Source organism: Siphateles boraxobius, unplaced genomic scaffold (genome assembly GCF_051911475.1).
Source record: "Siphateles boraxobius isolate OS27281-9 unplaced genomic scaffold, OSU_SipBor_1 18, whole genome shotgun sequence".
Taxonomy (NCBI): domain Eukaryota; kingdom Metazoa; phylum Chordata; class Actinopteri; order Cypriniformes; family Leuciscidae; genus Siphateles; species Siphateles boraxobius.
The window spans coordinates 4,536,070-4,559,475 of NW_027508788.1; the positions used below are offsets into that span (position 1 = coordinate 4,536,070).

The 23,406-nt window shown below is 37.5% G+C and overlaps 2 protein-coding genes across 3 annotated transcripts in view; one reads left to right on the top strand and one right to left on the bottom strand.

The window, feature by feature from the left end:
• The window catches only part of tnksa (tankyrase, TRF1-interacting ankyrin-related ADP-ribose polymerase a), a 106,308-nt gene extending 98,500 nt beyond the window's left edge, over window positions 1–7,808 (top strand). For both annotated transcript variants that reach the window (XM_077232946.1, XM_077232947.1), the window contains 8 exons: window positions 361–443; window positions 3,045–3,165; window positions 3,268–3,365; window positions 4,162–4,236; window positions 4,352–4,457; window positions 4,642–4,828; window positions 5,951–6,107; window positions 6,217–7,808. In XM_077232946.1, the coding sequence (XP_077089061.1) occupies window positions 361–443; window positions 3,045–3,165; window positions 3,268–3,365; window positions 4,162–4,236; window positions 4,352–4,457; window positions 4,642–4,828; window positions 5,951–6,107; window positions 6,217–6,303 (914 nt within the window). In that variant the 3' untranslated portion in view covers window positions 6,304–7,808. The remainder of the gene's footprint in view (window positions 1–360; window positions 444–3,044; window positions 3,166–3,267; window positions 3,366–4,161; window positions 4,237–4,351; window positions 4,458–4,641; window positions 4,829–5,950; window positions 6,108–6,216) is intronic.
• Window positions 7,809–9,875: 2,067 nt separating this feature from the next.
• Window positions 9,876–15,552, bottom strand: dusp4 (dual specificity phosphatase 4). The gene is made up of 4 exons (XM_077232948.1): window positions 15,029–15,552; window positions 14,029–14,156; window positions 13,304–13,523; window positions 9,876–11,467 (listed from the first exon to the last, which is right to left on the bottom strand). Exons 1-4 carry the CDS (start codon window positions 15,402–15,404, stop codon window positions 11,088–11,090), a joined length of 1,104 nt encoding a protein of 367 aa, XP_077089063.1. The 5' UTR covers window positions 15,405–15,552; the 3' UTR covers window positions 9,876–11,087.
• Between the last annotated feature and the right edge of the window lie 7,854 nt (window positions 15,553–23,406).

Genomic DNA, 23,406 nt, shown 5'->3' on the forward strand with positions numbered 1-23,406 from the left:
ATGATATAACAGTCCATATCATTCACAAATATGTGCAAACCAAAGAACGCACAGGGAAAAAAACATTACAGAACAAAACTTTTCAGAATACAATGTGCAATGCATTTTCCTAAACGGCTTTCACTCAGCAATCTAAAAACTACTGACACATTAATGGGTTTATGTAAGATATATATAAGGTATGTGTGTATTTGTGTGTGTGTGTGTGTGTATATATATATATATATATATATATATATATATATATATATATAGTTGTTATATGTGTAATTGTTAGTTAACCCTAAACCTAAATGTAATTAAGCCCTAAATGTTTGATTATAGTCCTATGATATATGATTTTTTTGTTTTTCTATATAGTTACAATCCTGGATATGAACATCAATCAGTTCCTGAAGAGTTTGTGTTTGGAGCATTTGCGGGATATTTTTGAGCGGGAACAGGTAAGGTCACTTCCTAGGATCAAATCAATTTCAATCATATCAATCTCATCAGTTCCACTCCACACATTAAATTGCCAGCTGTCCCATGTAGAGAGGCCTGCTGTTGTTTCCTGAAGAGAACCCTAGGCCCTTCTCCTCATCGTTCTGTAAATGCAATGACATTTCTGGCCTCGTAATTATCTCCTTTCAATTTACTCTCTCTCAGCACCTTGGCTTTATAATTTCCAGTCATCTCCTCTTCAGCCGGAAGCTGTGAGATAACTAGCGTCTCCCGATCTTTATAGTTGTGAGAGAGATCCTGTGTGATGGGTCTGACCTCTACGCCTCTTTTTTTGATTAATACAGTTGTGCCGCTCCCTCACACTGAGCTCAGGACTGTTATTCCTCTGGCTTTTCTTCTCGGCTTCGACTCAGTGAGGGTGAGCCGTGGGACGCGATTGGCACGCTGTGCTAGACCTGCCACTCATTTGCACATAGATGAACAGAAATGGGCTTGGCGGCCACCAGCTGGGAAGAGCGCTTGATGTGAGGGGCTGAAATCAGTTGTGATTGTGGCTTTAGTAAGACGCATTCATCTGTCTCACAGTGACTCACTCGTCTGCTCGCTCTCAATCTTATTCGGCCTCGCTGTGCTTATGGGAGATGGAGCATGAAGAGGCAACAGTTTTGCAGAGACGGTGCGACAGACTTGAGTGCAAATGAGATTGAGGACACGCTCACAGATCTCATACGTGCACCAATGCCGTCATTAGACGCATCTGATTTAAGCCTCGGCACAGTTTAGAGCCGTCTCCTCACTTTACTAGAGCCGTCAGAAGGGCAGCATGCAAATATTTGTCATTTTTAGATGTCTTCTGTATGTCTGCTGCATTTCCACTTCCCTTTGAATAGAGATGCGTCATGCTGGTTGACTAGTCCAACATTTGATAAATTAATTAGTGAGGTTTTCTTCTTCGTTCTTATGTTCTAATGTTTTACTTTTGATATTTTACTTTGTAATTATTAGTTTGCATGGTAAAACAATGTTGGACAGCTGTGTCTTTAAATTCATATGTTTAAAAGCACCAGTTAACGCCACACACATTCAAGTGGACATTTTGGTTGGGTTTTTTGAGCATCCCACCATGAACTTTGCTGTTCTTGCTTAACGTAAGAATTTGTCTAATGTAAACGCCACCTAATAAACTCATCCAATCAGGGACCGAAACAAAACCAGGTTAAAAACCATAGACCTTAATCAGGGAATACGCCATATTGAATTTAACATGGATGAAAACAAGGCTGAGGAATAGACTTAGAGTCTTTACAATGGCATGCACTGAATAAAGGTCCTAGATCACGTAATTTTCACAACTCGTGAAATTTTCATAACATGTCTACTAACACCAACAAGGATAACTATAACTGTAAATGTATTCGTGTTCACACCCAAGCACGATAAAGTTCTTTTTATTATAAGCGCTGGCTGCAGTTATGTCGTCTGCTGCTTTAAATGCTCAAACTCTGCATTGTCAGGAAAATTTGTATTGGCTATCAATGATTTTGTCGTTTATCAGCTGTTATATATATATATATATATATATATATATATATATATATATATATATATATATATATATATATATATATATATATATATATTGTTGTGATGTGGACTTACCTATTCTCATAGAATTAAAATGATGAGTTATAGTTATTGTCCTTGATATTGTCCATGATTAAGTCGGCTAGTCGGTTTTTGCACTAGTCTGTAGTAAATCTGCTGAAGTTCTTTTTCAGCTTTGGCACAAATGAAAACTTCACCAAAAGGATTGAAGAGAGAGATAAAAGAGAAATGGAATCTTTCCAGCTGTGGCCATCACACCTTCACTGCTCTAATGACCAGTGCTGCGAGTCCTATCGATTGAAGTGCACAGTGCTTCCTGAGAGAGAGAGCAGTTGGGAGCTCCTGGGCTAATGGCTTCTGACAGAGCTATCATAGATGTGATGCATTGCCAATAAGTGGGCCATTGGAATTGAGAGTGTGAGAGTTTGAGATTACACAGGGGTCATTCACTTCCATTCATGCAATCCTGTTCAAAAGTTTTTAAGTATGATTTTTTTGTATGCTTTTGAAAGTCTCTTGTGCTCAATATATATATAAGTTTGGCCATATTCATTGAAATCCAAAATAATTTCACGTTCTTAGTCCAGTGTGATTAAACCTCAATGCTCTCTGTAAGACACACCCCGGCTCAACGGCTCCCTGCCTCAGTCTAGCATGCGCAAATCGCCATCTGCGTGTTTGCTTTTGTCTGCTTGTTCCGTGTAGGAGGCATATTCAGCAATAATCATTCTGTGTGTTATGAGTCACACGAGATAATATCCATCCAAGCCTCCTGCCGCTCTTAGAGTTTATCATCTCTGTAGGAGGAAGTTTCACATACCAACACGCTGAGAAAATGAAAAATTGCACTGTTGGCTGTTTTTGATGAAACAGTCGAAATTGAACTCGAAATGAGGCGCTTCATGACATTTTTAATTGGAACTTCATGTGATTGGTTGTGCCTGCAGACTACTTTAGTTTCCCTTGTTCTGATTGGTGTTCACTTGTTGTGTTAGATTTCGCTTGATGTGCTGGCTGATATGGGGCACGAGGAGCTCAAGGAGATCGGGATCAACGCATACGGGCACAGACACAAACTCATCAAAGGCATTGAGAGGCTGCTGGGCGGTCAACAAGGTCTAGCTCCAGCTTCTCTCTTAAACACCATCTGTTCATGACTAAGCAAACCACGGTGCACTGAGGTAACATAGTTTTATGTGTTGGTCTGCCTCTTAACAGGTGCCAACCCATACCTGACATTCCACTGTGCGAGTCAAGGCACGGTGCTGATTGACCTGGCACCTGATGACAAAGAGTTTCAGTCAGTGGAGGAGGAGGTGAGAGTGCACTCCAAATCAGCAGATCTAGGAGCATTTTCCTTCCAAAGCATGTGAAATATTATTCCACATTATAAAATGGATATTTCTTGTATTAGATGCTGATTATGCTGATATTTTTAGGCTTTATTTATTTGTGTATTTATTTTATTTTATTTATTCATTTTTTTTGTGGTGATATGCATTTAGACATGCATTAACAACCTTCAAAAAGTAAATTAAACTAAATATGTTCCTTGATCATACAGGTTTTTTTTTTTTAGGTGAATATGGTTTGTGTTGGTGTGCAATAAGCAATAACTTATTTATAGTCTTATATAACCTATTTTTGGTCTTATTTTATCAATTTTACTTTGCAATATTATTACATATAGTCTTACATAACTTGCTTGTAGTCTCGTTTTTTATTTTAGTTTGCGATTAGTACATTTTCAATAGTCATAACCTATTGTAATCTTATTTTATTTTTCTTTGGAGTGATAAAACTCAGTTTTATATAACTGATTTTATTTTATAGTTATTTATAGTTATTAAACTTACTTCTAGTCTTTTGTGTGTTAAATTACAACTTGTTTGTAGTATAATAGAACTCATTTGTGGTCTTATGTTATTTTATTTTTTTTATTTTAGTGTGAGCTATTATTTTAATCTTAGATAACTTATTTAGTCTCAAGTTACTTCAGCTAAGTTAGTTAGCTCTCATATATAACATTATTTAACATTTTATTTTACCCTATTGAAGGGCTGTGTGGTCTTGAATGGTTGTTTTTATGTAACGTTATGTTTTTGTTTACAGCTGCAAAATACGATCAGAGAGCACAGGGATGGGGGCAATGCGGGGGGCGTTTTCAGCAGGTACAACATCCTGAAGGTGAGTGTGCATTTTTCTATTTTCTTTTCTATTTATTCTAGACTGGTTTGATTTAGTTAGTTTATGTTTCAAATGTTTGATGAACATCTAATGTCAACTTTGTACAATGGTACAGATTCAGAAGGTGGTGAACAAGAAGCTGAGGGAGCGATACTCACACAGGCAGAAGGAGATCGCAGACGAGAACCACAACCACCACAACGAGCGCATGCTCTTTCACGGTACAGCTCCAGCTCACGGTCACGAGATGAATGACCTGTCATAAGTGCTTTTTGGGAAAGTTCAAGCTACAAAAGAACCCTTTTTTCCCCCATATCAGACTCAAAAGCTTCTTTCAAACAATGTTAACTCAGTTTTCCAGTTTTTACACAAGAATAATCAACTTCCTTTCTCTTCATCTACAAGGGTCACCATTCATCAACGCCATCATCCATAAGGGGTTTGATGAGAGGCACGCCTACATAGGGGGGATGTTTGGGGCAGGGATCTACTTTGCAGAGAACTCCTCGAAAAGCAATCAGTATGTGTACGGCATCGGAGGAGGGACGGGCTGCCCCACACATAAAGACCGCTCCTGTTACATCTGTCACAGGTACATACACATATGATTCTTCCCCTTTTTTGAGTCTGATGGCGATATCCATGGACTTTTAAGGTTATCAGCTAACCTAGCTAGTTCTTTTTATCGTTAGGGAAAAGAAAACGATGTTAGGGTTTATTTATAACGATATTTTTTTTTTTAATTCTGTATATGCGATGGACATCGGTTATGTTCATTTTTGCTGGCTCCTTTGAAGGTATCTTGAGTAACACGGCTCTATATTTAACAAAGCACTTACAAAAGAAGTGATGCAACCTGTTTTATAGAATATGGAAGTTTGTGACAAAAGATCCTAGATTAGCTCTCAATATAAATTGTTGCTTATCAATGATAAAACAAGAGTACGTACCCTAAATGACCAGCTGATGGCGCTGTCTATCCTATAATCCAGTGCTTCTCAACAAGTTTAGTACAAGTGTTTATTATACAAAAGTGTATAGAAAATCAGACACTGTATATAATTGCAATCATAAATACTGATTAAAATTCTAATTGCTAAAATGAATTAATCTAAATTCATTAGATCCATGGATTTTATAGTTATTTATAGTTATTAATGGATGGATGTAGGGTACTACTACTGTCCATGGATGCAGGGTACTACTATGTAATAATTGATTTACACGTAAGCTTTGATACATGTCACACATTCAGTGTGCAGAAAGCTCAAAGGTTTCCAAAGTTGTGCATACACACACACACACACACACACACACACACACACACACACACACACACACACACACACACACACACACACACACACACACATATATATATATATATATATATATATATAAATTTGGAAACCTTTGAGCTTTGGTATATATTATTTAAAATTATTATAGTATATTGTAAATTATATTGTAATGTATAAATATAAATCTGTATATATAACAAATGATATAATTGTTTATATTTATAATTTTATTAATTATATTAGATTATTTTTCAAATGCCGTTTTATTTTCAATTATTTAATTAATATATGATTAATTATACTGTAATAATAATAATTTATAAAATGATAATTTTTTAATATTATTCATATAATTGAATTAAAACATAATGTTCTAGTTTTATTTATTGCAAATATAATTGTGCTGTTTGCAGGCAGATGCTGTTTTGCCGGGTGACTTTGGGTAAATCCTTCTTGCAATTCAGTGCCATGAAAATGGCCCACGCTCCTCCAGGGCACCATTCCGTCATCGGCCGACCCAGCGTCAACGGGCTAGCCTATGCCGAATATGTCATCTACCGAGGAGAACAGGTGAGAGGGCTCAGATATTTTATCAACTGAAGTTATAAACGCACAACATTAAGACAAATATTTAAGGTAGTAGATATTCAGTTTGTTTCCAATTTTTGTGTTTTTGCAGGCCTACCCAGAGTACCTCATCACATACCAGATCATCAAGCCAGACAGCACACCTCCTTCCCCAGCAGCGGCGGAGCAGAAGTCCTAGTTTACGTGGGTCCCAGATCAGCAGCCCTGCAAAACACTCAGACTGTTACCCAGACATTTCACACACATCCACCGACGCTTCCTGTAAGCCTCTGCACTGCCTCTTTAATTTGCAGTTATGCTCCATTTCTGTCCTCGTGAGTGTTTACACGAAAGAGTTGCCTTGGCTGGCCGTGTCCTGGACCTCCTCTTCAGGTCAAAGGTCAGGACATATTGGCCACAGTGTTGCTTCAGGGCTCAGTGAAAGGACTGTTCCGTGAAAGACAACAAGTGACCTCTTCCCTGTCATTTTACACGATCTAACACTGTTCAAGCATTAGCTTAATTCTTTGAAACGGTTTTACTAGTACTGTGATTAATTACCCACTTTATTTTCATCAATATGATTCACAATAACAGACCACGTCTTAAAGTGATCTGACATTTCAGCAATCCTCCTTTCCATTGTTGAAGTTCACTAAAGAGCCTGATAATCTCGTTGTTGTTGTTTTTTTTCTTTATGCATTGTTGTTTAAAAAGAGCCTTAGAGGGGTTTTAAAGGAAAAAGAATGTTGATGCAGAGACCAGAACTATTCAAAAAGCCTTTGACCACAAAACAGCAAAATGATTTTTTTTTGTACACTTTTTTTTTTTTTTTTTTTTTTTTTTTTACATATCTTTGCACAGGAACACTGGTCAGAATATCCCATTCCATTGTCATAGCCTAATCTGATAATGAGTCTTTTTAAAAAATTGCACTTTTAAGCAGGACTTAAGTTATTCAAAATTATTTTAAAAAGACATAGGTTAAAAAAAATTCCAGTAATGTACAGGTTGTGTAATGGACAATGCCTTTGTATAGCTTTTAATGTTGTTTACTGATTCAGAGTGGGTTTTATTACTGTAGTACTGTAAATGAAGTGGGAATTTTTGCTTTCAGATCGTTTCTTCAATATTTTCAGACGACCATGTGACTCCGCTTTGGAAGTCACCCCTTTTGCTTTTGGCTTGTTTTGGATCACAACCACGGGAATTCCTAAATCTTGTTCATTCCAGTCCTGTTTCTCGGATCAGAGAAACGCCCTCTTTTACGAGGGTGTCCGTAACATTTTAACTGTTACACACTACTGATATCAGCATTCATGTTACAGAATGAAATGAAGGACATGGCTCTACCTCTGGAAGTCTCATGGTTTGGTTGCTTTGCTCAGGTGTAGTTTGTTGTACTGTACATGTGTACTGGAGGACATCTGCCTTACTTTAGGACTCTCTGTGTTCAATCCAGAGATAAAGAGAGCAGACCTTTCTTCTCCTCTCAGTAGTATGAGCACAGACATGGCCACTGCTCCCCTCAAGCCAATACGTGGGAGATCCTGAACTATTTCTCAATTCTCTGAGCTTTATTTTTACTTTATTTCCATCTTCCTGTGAAATTTAATCAGTAACGGCTTGTCTACCGTAAGCCATCTGCGGATTAATCAAACACTCAATCATGTAAAATGGTCTTAATAAAGTACATGTCATAAATACTGTCTGCTCTCTTTTTTCCCACACTTGCTGAACCCTTATTCACTTTCCTTATTCAATTATAGTATAGTAAATACATTAATATTAGGTAATATTTTTTATTATTATTAAATACTTTTTTTATTTTACAGTACAATTAGATTGGGGGGGGGGGGCTAAAAACGTGCATCACAATAAGTGTAATTGTGATTGTCAAAAAATGTGTTAACAGAATTTTAATGAAGTTTAGTGACAACGTGTTACTATGTTTAAATGGTACAATGACTGCTAGGCTACTGTTTTTATTATTGGTTGACACAAATTTCAAGATTTCGGTTCAATTCTTGTGATTTGATTCCGATCTTGATTCAATATTGACTCATTTGGATAAATATTAGGTACAGTACTAGATAGATGTTAATTTTTTTCAAGAAAAATATCTCACCTAATGCTGTAAACAGAGATGCCATCAGCTGGTATTATTAAAAGTTAAAAAATGTATTTAAATATAATGCGGTTTTCATTCATCTATTATTAAGTGACATAAGTAAAAATATAATAAGTATGCAATATAATGCATATTAAGCAAAATACTCCTCTCCATAGCTATTTTTTCTAGCCAACTAACGTGCTAAGGTTATTAAATGGCTTTCCAGAGGTAGGCCTATGCTAAATGTAACGTTATGAGACATAATTGTTCTCATGCTGTTTTATTGACTTCTTTCGGCGGTTGAAAAACCGATCGATATTAGCTATATATGAAGCATATACATTTCGGTAAGTTGTACTATATCTTTCAACATACCTGCTATAAGGTAGTAAAGAGTAAGAACGTTTTACAAGCAGCTTGAACTGAGGCGTTACAGCGATCTGTGCATGGTCACATTTATTAGCCTACATTATTTATTGTTTGAATTTCGTAATAAAATTGACAGAATCTGAGAGCTGAGAATTTTTTTCATATCAAAAGTAACCTGCTCTGTCTTGTCTGTCAGTGTCCTCTTTGCTTCGCGATTTTTCTCGGCGTAAGAAAATGGATGTGTGGCGTGCAGGCGTGTGAAAGAGTTGGCAGCCACACTTTACTGAACCGTTGTGAAGTAGGCCTACTACATGACGATATATTTAGAGGCCTACAGTGCAGCTGCTGCATTCATGGAATACCTGGACATATCAGGTCATTTTAAAATGGACATTATTAATATTACATGTTCTACTTATGCCCTGCTTTGAAATATTCAATCCAAATCGCTTTTGTATAAAGTAGCAAGCACTTGTTCCATTTTTGAGTGAATTGTTCAGTTTTTTCAATTAATCATTCGAACGTCTCCATAAAATTGTCTGAATAATTCATTAGTGAATCGGTCTGAATTAAAAAAAACACAAAAAGGTCGTGATATTAATATGGAGAGGAGATTGGTCAAACCCTTGCAAACCTTGTTCGACCGTTTCCCAGAGTAGGATATGGCTAGCCTACGCTAAACATCATTTTAAATCTTTACGATTGATTACTAAAAATTTTAATAATTGTGATGCCTTAAATGTGACCAAAAAGAATTGTGTGTTCATTTTGTGTGATTTGCTGGTATGGTACATTTCAGCTTCTAACTGATTTTATTAAATATTTTCAGACACAAACTGAAGCAAAATTGCAATTACAAAATTATGTTTGGCTTTAAACGTTTTATAGTTTAGCTACAGTATGCCTGATGGTTAAGTGAAAAAAATATGATCAAGGAATACACACTAGTGTTTTTTTTCCAGCGAACTTCTCGTTTAATGACGTGAATGCAGATAACAGAACACACGTTAGAGGGCGCTGTGGCTCTTCAAAAAGAACTTCTATTGAACCTATTCAAAATTCTACCCTCATTTATCCGATAAAAGCTAAATCACTTCTCCTGCATAATAGCGCGCTCTGTTCTTTTATATATTTTCTTAGTCCATGTAAGAAATAATTAGATGGCTCATGTTCTATTCATTTTACAAAATTATTGCAATATTACTTACAGGCCTACTGTTATAGACTAGAACAAAATATGATCCTGGAGATTTTGTTCTTCTATACAATTAAATCACGCCACACTTTCATTACAGAACACAGTTTATATTTAACAATGACAATCGTGAGATAAATTAAATGTACATATAATACAACAGAACATGGTAGAGTTAAAAAGAATCATAACCCTCTCAATGATATTGCCATGAGCCGTCAGACAATAACATTTCACAAGTAGGCCTACAGTAAAAATTATTGCATTCATCTCATCAGTGATTGACAGACAAACAGCTAAAAAAAAAACCCGCTGCTTGGTTATAACTTCAATTCCGGCGAGGTGCTAAACAAACCTCAAATAAATTTAGCATCACTTAAAAGTGCTATAAAAGGTGCCCACAATCTAATATAAAAAGAAGTAGGTCCCAACACACATACACATAGCATCTGCTATATGGACTCTTCAAGGCATGTTTCCCTCACAGAGCTTCTCAAAGGGAAATAATAAAAATCAAATTGACTCATAGGAAAGTGGCTTCCAAATAATCCCATTCCCAACTTCCAGTGTAAAAAGGTTCAGTGTACAACCCAGCATCACCCTTCCTTAAATAGTCTATTAATGAGAACATTCCGTGCACACAGTCATTGTTGGTAAGGCATACAGCAGAAATAATTCAGAAAATCTCCTCAGTACAAATTGGCAAAGAAAATCGGACGTTTAAAATCGTGATCAAACAATATAACAAAAGAAAACAACATACAGTACTTTGGTGGCGATTGGGAGGAAGGAGAATCAGGTTATTGCTCTGATCTGTAACAGGAACGGATCTGTATTGCAGATTGAAATGCTTTGAATGTCTCGTGATCAGTCAGAAGGAAAGGTGAGTAAAAGTGTTTGTGTAAGTACCTTCTCTGTACAAGGCACTGACAAATGCTAAACGAACTTGACGAAAGACACTTCCTGCCAAAGGTCATGTACGGCGGTCTCTATTAAAAGAATTCAGGAAGGCCGGCGAAAGAGGAAGTGATAAATGGGAAGTGCAGATGCGACGTGAACAACCGTTCAGGGTCAATGGACCTCCTGCAAATGAAAAGTCTTTTGAAATGAAAGTGAACCACAGGAGATGAACTGTCCCCACATGGTATTACGACTTATTCTTCTGATATTAACGCGCAGAAAAGATCGGAGGGTGACTTTGATGATGGCCGGTTACCAGTGAAGCCGTCAAAAATAAGTGAAGCACGTCAGAGGAATTCGCTCTTCCCCGTGTGCGCGTGCAGTTTTTTCCGAGTCCATCGGTGTATCAGCAGCTTGGTGATGTTGTGATGGGACTCTGTAGGTACGTGAGGCTGCTGGGCTGGCTGTGCGTCACCACTGACATGGGGAAGCTGAAGATGAAGGGTGACGTGGGGGTGGAGGAAGACTTCGGGCCTAGAGTGGCGGAAGGGCTGGCGGCCTCTACAGAACAGGAAGTGGCCAGGACCTGCGACTCAAACTGCAGGAGCTGACCCATGAAGCTAAAGTTGGGGGAGATGATACTGCGCCGCTGTTTCACGAACTCGAAGGCCTCTTCCAGACGCACCCGCTTCTTCTTCATCAGGTACGCCAGGCAGATAGTGGCCGACCGCGAGATGCCGGCCTGACAGTGCACCAGAACACGGCCGTTGGAATCTTTGACAGAGTCTGAGGATAGAGCAGAAAGCTTTGTTAAGATAAAGCTCAGATGAGTCATCTTACCGCATACGCTGACGCTCGTAATTTTTTTAAACATCATTGAAATCAATGTTTTGTCACAAAAACAATTGGTCAGACTGATTCGAAAAAGAACCTGACTTTGTGAATCTTTTAGAACTAGCTATTCATTAAATAAACCGACGCAGACAACTCACGTTTTTGTGAATCAAACTATGCTGATCGTCGCATGGGTTACTGTTGGTTTACATGCAGCCCTCGAACGGAACTTAATACAAAATAGTTTTCTTGCCAATATTTTGTCTCAGTTCAGACTGCAATCTCTCAATCACTACTTGGATAAAAAACAATTTGAGATTTGTGCTTGAAACATGTCAGGAGATTGAACAGTGAAAACTAGACTGACTATGAAGGTCAACCAAATTATTATTATTACACTGTATTAACTTACAGTGAGAATGTAAAGTGTTTTTCAATCAACACTGGATTTAATTATCTCCTGTGCATTACTAGAATCAAAAAGCCTATCCAATCAGACAAGAGGTTTTCTGATTGACATGTAAAACAACCAATTAATCAGATATAAGCGATTAGTAATTTGTGAAAATATACAAATAAAATGAATGAACAATTAAATCTAAAATAAAACGTTGCTAAAATGAAATCATAAAATAATACAACATTTTCAAAACTACAATATCCCTGTTACTAGTTTAACAGTTTGATATACACAATGATTTGTGTGTATTATTTCCACTCAAAACACCCAATAATAAGGACAATGCATTTCTAGAAATACATGTATAACTGGTCATTACACATTCACAGAAAGCTGATAGTCACAGTTGGACAACAAACACTCAACACCCCGGCGAAATGGTCTGGGGTGGAATTCACACTCATGAACACGGACACCTCCTTCTATAACTAATAAGCTGCTAATTAACAACAACAAAAAGTTGACGTGCATGGAACAAAGAGAAAATAACCTCGATATCAAAACGTTAGTCAGATGTCTTTCTTCGTGTGCACTTGACTGTCTGCATATGCCTTTGCACAGCCATACACTCCCAGATCTGAGGTAACTCCAGTATCAAGGCACCCCTGAATGGAGGATGAGTCAGACTCTGGTCCCTAAGCTCTGCACTCTGACGCATACATACAAGCACACACACACACACACACCTAGGACGGTGCGATCAAATGCGGCAAGCCTTCTTGTGGGCCTAGCTTTAGTGCAGCGGATGCTGAGCTGAAATTGGATATACAGGATCCCCCCCTCCAACCTCCCTCAGTTGCGGAAACCCTTTTATAAGGAAGACCCACCCATACCGCAGCATTCTGCCCGTATTTTGCACCTTTGATGTGGGCCTTTCAATTTCATCACTGCGTTTATCTATATCTCAAAACACATTGAAACATTTTCTCCAAGCTTCATTATGCTACATGCATAAATGACCAGGCTGAGCTATCATAATGAGTGCAAGCCTAAAAAGAAGGGGGGTGTAATTGTTCCAAAAGCTCTACAATGCAGATCAACATTTCAATTGCTGATTAAATGCATGTAATTTGCAGTTAAAAGGACCAATAACGACCAAGACTAATTTATGGACCAACGTTTACACCTACCGTAACCATCCAAACCCCAATTTACATACATACATAAAATAAATTTATATATATATATATATATATATATATATATATATATATATATATATATATATATATATATATATATATATATATATACTGTATATATATATATACTGTATATATATATATTTTTTTTATTTTTTATTAAATATAAAGAAAAAATCATCATACCTATAAATTCAATGGCTTCAATGAACCAAGAGCTGATGTCCTCCTTATGGTTGTCTTCCACCGGGATACACTTGTACTGGTAATCCCCCTCAAAATGGTTTGGGCAGTTTGAAGATACATTCAATAGAGCAGAAATGCCCATGCGATCTAGCATGTCCTTTTTAGACGCATGGAGAGCACTGCCAAGAAATAAAAAGGGGAGGATTTCCACAGGCCCACCCTGTAATAAAAAAGGGACAAAAACTTAATTCATAATATTACATATTTAATATATTTTAATAATTTATTAATTAAGATCTAAATGGTTTTATTAATTTGTACTTATATTCATCAAATTACAGGCCCTTCTCAATAAATGATGAAAAGCATAATAACAGCATCAGGCCACTTAAACCTCTATTTGCTATAAAAAGGTCACTCTAAAATAGTCCAGTTTATTTATTCGGGAAATTCGTATTGATTTGGCCCGCTGTTATGTCATTGGTGGCCTGCTTAACAAGCTGTAGAGACAGGAAGTGATCGATGTGGGAATCAACGCTGAAGCTCACTGGAGTGTCTGACACAGTACACCCCCGTTATAGAGGAAGGCCGGACGAACGCACTCAAAATTACTGCTATATCAGCCGGAAAGACCAGCGGATGACAGCAGCCAACAGGACGTTTAATGTTACACAATGCTGCCTATTAGCTGACCTCAAAGTATCCAGCGCTGCTAATGTAGTTACCTGGTCATGCTGGGGAGTTGCGCAGAAGGTGCAGCTGGTCTCCACACTGGACTGAGGGCTGGATACGGGCAGTGTTTTGGTTTTCAAACAGTAATCGGGATACTGTGTGGAAAATCTGTCGTAGCCTCCTATAAAGTGAAGAAGAAGAAAACTTGTTAATGCATTTTGTCCAGACTGTATCCAGCTTAAATAGGCTTTTAGGGTTTTAGGTCTAGCCAGACCAGCTGGAATCATCTAAGCGAATTTTATTTGCCCTTAATTGGTATTTGAATGGGACATTTTTTTTATTGTTTTGAGGTCAGACAGAGGTTGCACTTACACTTAAGATACCACCTTAACACCATTTTCACATTTCAAGAACACAAAGATAATGCAGTAAATGACTGATCACTTGTAACATTTATTAACCATGATAATCTCAAAAAAACAACTCAGATCTGCCATCTTAATTTAGGCCCACTCTTTTCAGGCAAGCCGTTTAACATTTTGAATAAAAATAGACAGCCTTAAATTATTATCAAGCCTCGCAATTTAACACACTAAAAAGGGCATAGATTTTTAAAATGCAGGAATCTCTATTAAGAAAAAAAATATGAGGCATATTTAATAGTTGGTTTGTTTCTATGGACAGGTGGAAATTGTTGTCAAGATGTGAATATTCTCTTGTGGGAATGTGGGAGCTGGTTTCTAAATGTTCAAACAGCTCAAGGTGGTCATGTTTGAACATGTTAGTTGGTCAACCAGCAAATGACCAGCCTGGACCAGCTTAGACCATGTTCCAAAAACAGCTAAAATCTTAAGCTGGATTTTCCAGCAGGTAATACATTACATCATTAACTTAGAGCAGACGTGATGTTTAGATTTAACCAGTCAAAAGATCTAGGCTATTCAACAGATATCCAGAGCATGCAGCTTTATTTCAAATAATACAGTTGCATCAAGAACTAGCCTACAATAACACAACTTTTTTTCCCCCCGTGTTGTGTAGATTTGAATTTACCTTTTAGCAGATAGACTTCTGTCCTATATGTATCTCTACACAAAGCGTTATGTACGAGGGTGATTGTGCTGTCTTCTCGCATAGTGTTTGTATCGGAGGTCCGCTCATCGTACAAGATCACGGCGGAGTACAGCCCTGATTTTAGACGGGCTCTCGCTTCGTCGTCCCCGGACAGAATCTGGTCCAAACTAACGGAGCCTTTCGCTCGCCTCCGAACTATCGTGTTACAGCGAATATTCACGGCACCGCGAAGGTGACCTGCGCTGAACGCTAGGAATGATCTGCAGTCCAAAAGAAGACATTTCGCACTGTCGTCCTTCATCAACCTCTTCAAAACGCTGCAATCCATTTCACTAAGTTCGTCCATTGTGACCATTTTCCTCCTCCGATGGGTACTGGTAACGGTCAAATTGTGGTTTAATGAAAATAATACGTCAAATCCAGCGTTGCCAGTGCGCAGTGTAATGTTGTGTAACCCTCCTGAGCTTTACTACCAGAGGCAGTTCTCTTTCCGTTTTATGAATGGGCTTCAGACGATCGCTCCATAAAAGGATCGCGACGTCACAATGGAGATGACGTCTTGTGCGAGCTCCATTCACGGGCGCTCTTCATTCATGAGAGTCAGCGACGATCGATGGTGACTGACCGCCGTCACCTTCTAAACCGAATATTTCTTTTGAGATGACGTGTTTGCTGAAATTAAATTTGAAGAATGTCTAAAGTAAACGATATGTGAAAAGAGGATCTATAAACATGGATAATACACGCACGGCAAAACGACGACCAAATAAAGCGCTTCTAAACACGAATTCACTGTGTATCTATCACAATTTTATTGGAACAAGAATATAAATATCATATAAAATCTGCTTAATTATTTAACTGTAATATATTTAAATTATATGTGTTGGACATGTAGCCTATTGTTTTCTGTAAGCGTTTAGAAGAAGCACATAAGTTTTTATATGTGCTTTTTTATAAGTTAAAAGTGCAATTATTGAAAAACGGGTGTTCCCATAATTCTCTTCGCAAACCATTTTGAAAACGGTGTGGTAGGCAGTTATTCTTTGTATATTGTAGCCTACTGTATAAGGCTATTAAAGTGTTTTAGGTTTTATTTTACATCGTGTGAAACATATCCACATAACCCTTTTTATCCACAACCTAGTTTTCTGTAACATGAATTGAACAGAAACAAAACTGTTGTTTGTCGAATAGCCTGCCCTAGATCATATAGGAGAGACTTTTTTATTATTATTATTATTACACACATCGTGTGGTTTCCATCTTAAGTATGCTTTTCAAAAAAATGGCAAGACTTTGAGTACCTTGATATTCAATTATTTTATAGCCTAATTAAATCAATGGAGGCCTACTAGGCTATTAGGAACTGTAATATGATCACCATCCTGTAATTCATATTATTCACGATAATGTTCGGGCAACTGGATATACTTTCTGGTCTTGCTGATTTTGCTGATTTTTTGATCTTGCTGATTAATTATCATTTCCATACAGGGGTTTTTAGGAACCTGATTTGATGGAGGCATGTGGGTGTGTTCTTTATTGACTCGTGGGATTAAGAAAGCCCCTAGTTAATTAGTTAACACGGTTATCAGTAAAGATAAGCCTTCAAATGCTGAGCTTCCTCTGGTGGGGTTTACTTATTTCAGATGTCATCTGTAAAATGTAATAAACATTTGTTAAACAATCAAAAAACACAACACTTTATATGATTTTATCAGAAAGAAAATTCTGCTCCAATGGCACTTATTTTGTAGTTTTATGTTTAAAACACATTATTTATAAAGTTTCTTTTATGAATTCAAAGTTACATTCTCAACGACCAATTAACACAACTTAAACATATACCTACTTTTTAAAAATTTCTTCCGTCACTGTGTGTGGATTTGAAGGAATGGTTTTGCATTTTAAAACATCCTGTGTTTTTCAGTTCCTCCGGATCTCGAATATAACATATTTGCATGATTTAACACAAGCTTGTTCATAAGACGCCTGTATTTGCATAGTGCTTTGCCATCATTGCTTCAGTTGAGCATAGATAGGAAGGTTCTCTATCCAATAGATGTGTTAACGTTATCATATGACACATCCTCCCTTCCCCCCTCTGCTCCAGCAAAGCTGTGAACGTGCATGGCTTTGCATTCATTTGTGACTGAAAACAATTCATTAACACTGTCTAAATCAAATTGTGGAGTGTTAAAGAATTTTTACTGCTAAGTGATTTTAGTCTAGTCTATTTATTAATATGCCAAAGTGTGAAATCTTATATTTTCTAGCTGTGTCCATTGCATTAGTTCTATACAGTTAGATATCTTCTTAAAGCAGTTGTTTTGTTTGGATAATAAGTAGACCAAAGACAGATTTCAAAATTAATTGATATGTGAAGCACATCTAGACCACCTTATAAGCAAGGTAATATTATCCAGAGAGTAATTTACACAGTACAAAAGGATTTTTATTTTTGTCATTGCAACTCTCTGAGTGTTTGGCATGGTAATGTATATGATAATGTTGATATGTTTGGTCTTTGCGGAATAGATCTGCTGTTGGTTATTGCTGCTGCAGAGCAAGTACAGGACTTGCTACTGGCAAGACATACTTGACGCTGCTGTGAGCAAGTAAGAAATGCTGCTGCTGTACAATATAGCATACACGAATTACCCATTGCAGATCTATACAGGTGGAGCTGGGGAAGGTGGAGGGTTTCTGAAGTGCGCTGCACTGCTATACCAAATGCTGACCAAGTATTTAAAGGTTGAGCAGCGAGCTCAATGGCTGCTGATACAGCAGAAACCAAACAGCTGTGCCCTAGAGAATGACGTGATTGCATGATTGAGTTAAGGATCTATCAGCCTTCACATTTAGATGACAGAACTTTGTATTTCATTTATACAATGGGGTCCATCATATTTGGGGGTCTGTGATATCAAAAGGTTTGAAAACCCCTTGCTCTAGACAATGCATAGAGGTTTGAGTGTCTCAGAGTGGAAAGGAGTTGGTGACGATTCCTGGAGAAGCCATGTGGCCTGTCGCCATGGCAGCTCAGTGCATGTGTGTAGTGCTCTGCATTCTCACGGGGACCATGGGTAAATCATAGCTGTCATAGCAACGAAGCGATGGCACATGAAGAAACTGCAAAAGGATGATGTGGTGACTCTGCGCAGGGAGGAGCAGCCACTTTGAGCCGAGAGCTTGACGTCAAACTCACCACCACATCCGTGATGTGTTTATGTGTAAGGATTGATAGTGGGTTGGGAGTGAGGTTGATTTTATGCATGTTCGTATAGTATGGAGAGAAGGATGTTATAATCTGAGCATTATAGCTATGTTTTTCATATGTAGCCTACCATTCGTACTCATGTGGCAAACAGGAAGTGCATGGTTTAATCCTGGAGTTTGGAACATGAGTTATTGGATACAACACGGTCGGCCTCATTATAGAGTCATGTGCTCTATCTCTCTGTTTTGGCATAAAGGGTTCTTTAAAACTGAGTCAAGAACCCTAGGTTTCTATATAGAACTTTTTCTTTTAAGAGTAAATGGAGTGTTATTTTCGTAATTTCCCTGGCCATACAGATAATTTGTTTATCTCTATCATCCGTAGCTGAAATTTCAGCCATGACTTGTTCAATAGAGATATATGACGGTTACTATGCACTCAGTTGCATTTACTTACCTTACAATAATTTGGAGGATTTCACAAGAGGAAGGGGCATTACAGAGCAAAAGAGCATGCTAGTTTGTTATTGTTTTTATAATGTTTTCATTGTTCCCAACTGGGTTATTCAATGAAAATATTCATACCCAGGAAGCCTACTAAGTTCATTCCTTCATTCCTTATGTTCATTCCTGATTTCATGATGATTAGCTCTTTAACCATCTTTTGTGCAACACTTGAGTGTCAACAACATGAACGTCCAGGCCTGAACGTTCTCCTGCATTGTTCAGCAAATGTGTCATCACCACCCCATTGCTATCCTAGAACATGATTCATCCAATTTAGAGGAAACAGAAAGTTATGACACACGAGTCAAGTATAAAACCCGCAGCCAGGTAAATTATGTAATTACATAAAGGGATAGTTCACTCAAAACTGAAAATTTTGTCATCATTTACTCACCTTTATGTCGTTCCAAACCTGTATGACTTTTCTGTGGAACAAAATAAAAGTGAATCTAAAAAATATCCCAGTGCTTTGTTTGTTTTGTCTGTGCAAAGACAATTTTGTTTTAAAATGTATTTGTTTTCAAGTGTAGCATGGGGGTAAGTATTGTAAATGATTCTGAAGAATTTTCTGTTCTGAGTGAACAATCCTTTTAAAGGTGTGTCGAAAAAAATGCTATTTTAATGTAATTTGAGGCCTCCGGCTCAGGATGTGATCAACTGTGGCTGTTCATAAATAAAAAGTCGAAAACAAAGGCAGCTGAGCAAACTCGTGTCTTGATGAGTTTCAATGGCCTCATGACTGGGCGGAAATGCAAAGCCACAAGTAATGTGAGTTATGGGCATGGGGTAGTGATACTGATGTTTGGCCAATTAGTCACTGTGCTCAGAGGAAACAGCTCATATTGTTCCCCATATGATATCTGCAAGTTAAACAGGTTTTATCTTGACCTTTAGCATTAGGAGGTCTGAGAAACATTTTTGTTAAAGGGATAGTTCACCCAAAAATGAAAATGTTGTCATCATTTACTCACCGCACAATAGAAGATATTTTGAAGAATGTTGGTAACCAGACAGATGATGGTAACTATTGACTTCCATAGTAGGAGATACATACTATGGAGGTCAATGGCTACCTTCAACTGATCATTATGACAGAATTTGTATTTTTGGGTGAACTGTCCCTTTAATATCAGTTGCACTGAACAATTGGTTCATTATGAAAGCTATATAAGAAATACTAACCTACAAAAGCCATATTTGTGTCTAAATTGGGTCATAGTGTGCAAATTCTGCACTATTAGTATCAGCCGATTGAATGCCATTGGCCAGTCAAACAGATAGCCCCGCCCTAAACTGACACCATTGGTTGAGCCAGTGTTGAGTGTGAGTCTCTACCTGTTAAGCTGAGTACCTAAAATGACATGCCTCAACTTAAAAATATCCCAAGAGACAAAGCTGAAAGTTAGTAGCTTCTTCTTTCTTTGTTGCATTGTCTAATGTAACCACAGACATTTGTTTGATTTCCATGGCATGTTAAAACCAGCGGACAGGCCTTAGACTAACTCAGCTCTGACCAACAGCAGCATGGCTCACCGCCCTCTCATTAATCCTCTGTCATCTGACGCGCACACACACACACACACACACACACACACACACACACACACACACAGAGACATACACAGACACACACACACACGTCTGCATCTCCAGAAGCAACATCCGCCCCATCCACATTCAAAACACACTGTTTTGCATAAGCATAAGCAAAGCAGTAACGTGTCACCGGGCAGGATGGGGTTAGGGCACAGGTGAAGTGTTGACCTGACTATAACAGCATAAGAAAACAACTCACAATCAGGCTGTGTTTAAAGGGGTGGTTTACTGCTTTTTTTTCTTTGCATGATTGTGTTTATGGTGTGCAATATAACAAGCCCGAACACAGAAGACCTGACAGCTGGGTGAAAATAACACACTTTCGACGGCATGGCTATTGCTCTCCACTATAACTCTTCCTCTTCGATAAAGCAGCAGAAATATGGCCACGCCCCCTTTTTTGCATATTCCGAAGGGAGGGTTGGTTATGGGTTAGTTACGTATAAAACCCGGGAGTATCTCGTTGTAGTCCCATTCGAGTCGTTTTTGTAGGCATTAAACTTCCTGATTTTTAAAAGACGATATCTCTGCTTACATTGAACTTTCAGTGCAGCAACTTTGCAGATACTGTTCATGCACCAACAGCAACATTACACACTATTTAAAATGAAAAAAGTGAAATCGCAATCAACCATCCCTTTAAAGGGATAGTTCTCCCAAAAATTAAAAATCTGACATTTCAACCATCATTATATGAATTTGATTGTTGTACGTATGGCAGCAGTTCAGAAATAATATATCTGGTGAGTGGCGCCAAAATATTAATGCTCTATCGCATTTGAAAACAACGTAGCACCTACACTAAACTTAACCGATAGTAATAAAAAAGAAAACGTACGGTAAAAATTATTTGGCTGTAGCAACCAACGTTTTAACTTGCTTCTGCAAGTATTTGTGCTCCTTTATTACGATGCATGTTTCATGGGACTCGTACCCGAGCGCTTCGAATCCCAAGTGCAATGCTGTACAGGTGAGCTAAACAAATTTAGTACGACAGAAAAGCATACTGTACTTATGGAGCTAGTTATGTGATGCAAATTGTGTTAGGCTAGTTCACAAATCATGCACTATGTTAAAAGTATTTTGAAGTTATAACATAAAATACGTTTTTATTAATCGATAATCTTGACCTGTAATTTGTGTGAAAATGAATAAACGTTGTTGGTGTTTTACTGCCACCAGTGTTCATTTCAGCTGGAAACTAGTAAATCGTATGTATAGGAATGTTTTTGGAGGTTTTTCCAATGTTGCATCTTTCCTCCACCTCATGTCGCTCCAAACCTGTATGATTTTCTTTTAGCGTAGAACAGAAAAGGAATTATCTTGCAGAATGCTTTTAATCTATAAAAAGTGATCAGTTGACAATTTAAAAAAGTGAGAAAACCTGTTGCCGTAAAATTTTAAGTAAATAATCCTAATGCGTAATTGAAAAATTTAAGTTATGTGGAATTGTCAAATTCACCCAACTTATTTTTTTTTCAATTGCGCATGGTTTATTTACTTAATTTTAACAGGTTTCCTCATTTTCTTTTTAAGTTAAGTCAACTGATCAATTTTACAGTGTACAATAAAACTGCGGTTCCCATTTACTTTTATTGTACAGTATCTCCTTTTGTGTCCCAAACATAAAAAGAGCAAACACTATGTTTTTATGTGCTAAGGGAAAAAACAAGGGTCCCTGGATGTATTTATCTTATATTATTATCATAGCTCTGTATCCAATATTGTAGTTCAGCATAATCCTCTTTGGCCCCAGTTACACATGCTACATGCTCCTAAAATATATAACTCAGTGCTGGAAAGCTCCAGTCAAATCTTTTCCTTGTACCCCCTACACGAGTGTCACATACTGCAAGTTGTGTTAGGATTGGAGAATGCAAGAGTGTGTTGAAGTATTCAGGGCAGACAGTCGTTAGTTGCTTTTCAGACATCAGTGTCATCATTATTCATGCCTTTTGCGCTCTGTTCTTGTCACATGTCAGTGCTGAGTGATGAGGATTTTTTTGATGCAGAGGACGGAAGTAGGTCTCACATCTCCTGAGATCGAATCTTTGTAGATGACATCATCTTCACTCCCCTTCCTTCCCCGCCAGACACAGGTCACATGATCGGATGGGGGGGATGATGCACCAGATTAGCAAGCAGTCTTGGATTATGCAGCTTCCGGTTAAAAAATCAAATATCTCCTGTTTGGAGTCATTATTATAATTATTTCTGTGGGATTAATCGTTCTTATTGGATTCATGCCCTCCTGAAAAATCCATCCCAACAGAGCCTGTTTTGTGGACGTGTTAAAAGTTTGCCTGTGTCTGGTTACACAAGTCCTCATTAGCTTTAATCTGTTTTGTAAACCGATTAAAACATGCTAGCCCAGCATAAACTAAATGACTATGTCACCCCATTCATGAACACGGCTGCGGGAGATTATTAGATCCAGCCTCGGTCTAACATTATTACTGTATTCTAATAATGATTATGTTGGATGGCACACATTTCTACATATAGGGTATACTAGAATACTTAGAAATATTATTTTAAAATATTTTTTTTAAATAATATTCAGTTTATTGTAATTTTTTTTTTTTAAATTATTATTATGTTTATCTTTGTCTGGCATTTTACACACCCTGTTTCCCCGTTAAAAACAGGACAATTTTTGTACATAAAAAACATAATTGCACATAATAACACTTAAGAAGTGATATCATTTGGACTCTTTCTACAGCATTACAGGATGACAAATAAATCTTTTTTTATATATTTTTCTAAAAAAAATTACACAAATTGTGGTGTTCACAGCATTTTAATCGTCCAACCATTGAGCCCTGTTACCAAAGTTATTGTAAAAATAAATAGTGTGAGGCAAACAACATGATAAAAACGAACTCATTTTAATTTAGGATGCATTTTCAACACTGTTACCCATCTTTTTCATCTCTTTTTATACATTGTGTTTGTTGAATTCAGATTTCGATTTAATGGGTATTGAGAAAAAAAACGAATCACAAATCATGGTTTGAACTGTACGTACA

Excerpts from the sequence above, each read along its gene's own strand:
- dusp4 (XM_077232948.1), bottom strand. The coding sequence starts at position 15,404 with ATGGTCACAATGGACGAACTTAGTGAAATGGATTGCAGCGTTTTGAAG. Across the intron at positions 13,524-14,028 it reads CAACTCCCCAGCATGACCAG|GGTGGGCCTGTGGAAATCCT; the intron begins GTAACTACATTA and ends TTTTTATTACAG. Across the intron at positions 11,468-13,303 it reads TGAAGCCATTGAATTTATAG|ACTCTGTCAAAGATTCCAAC; the intron begins GTATGATGATTT and ends CTCTATCCTCAG.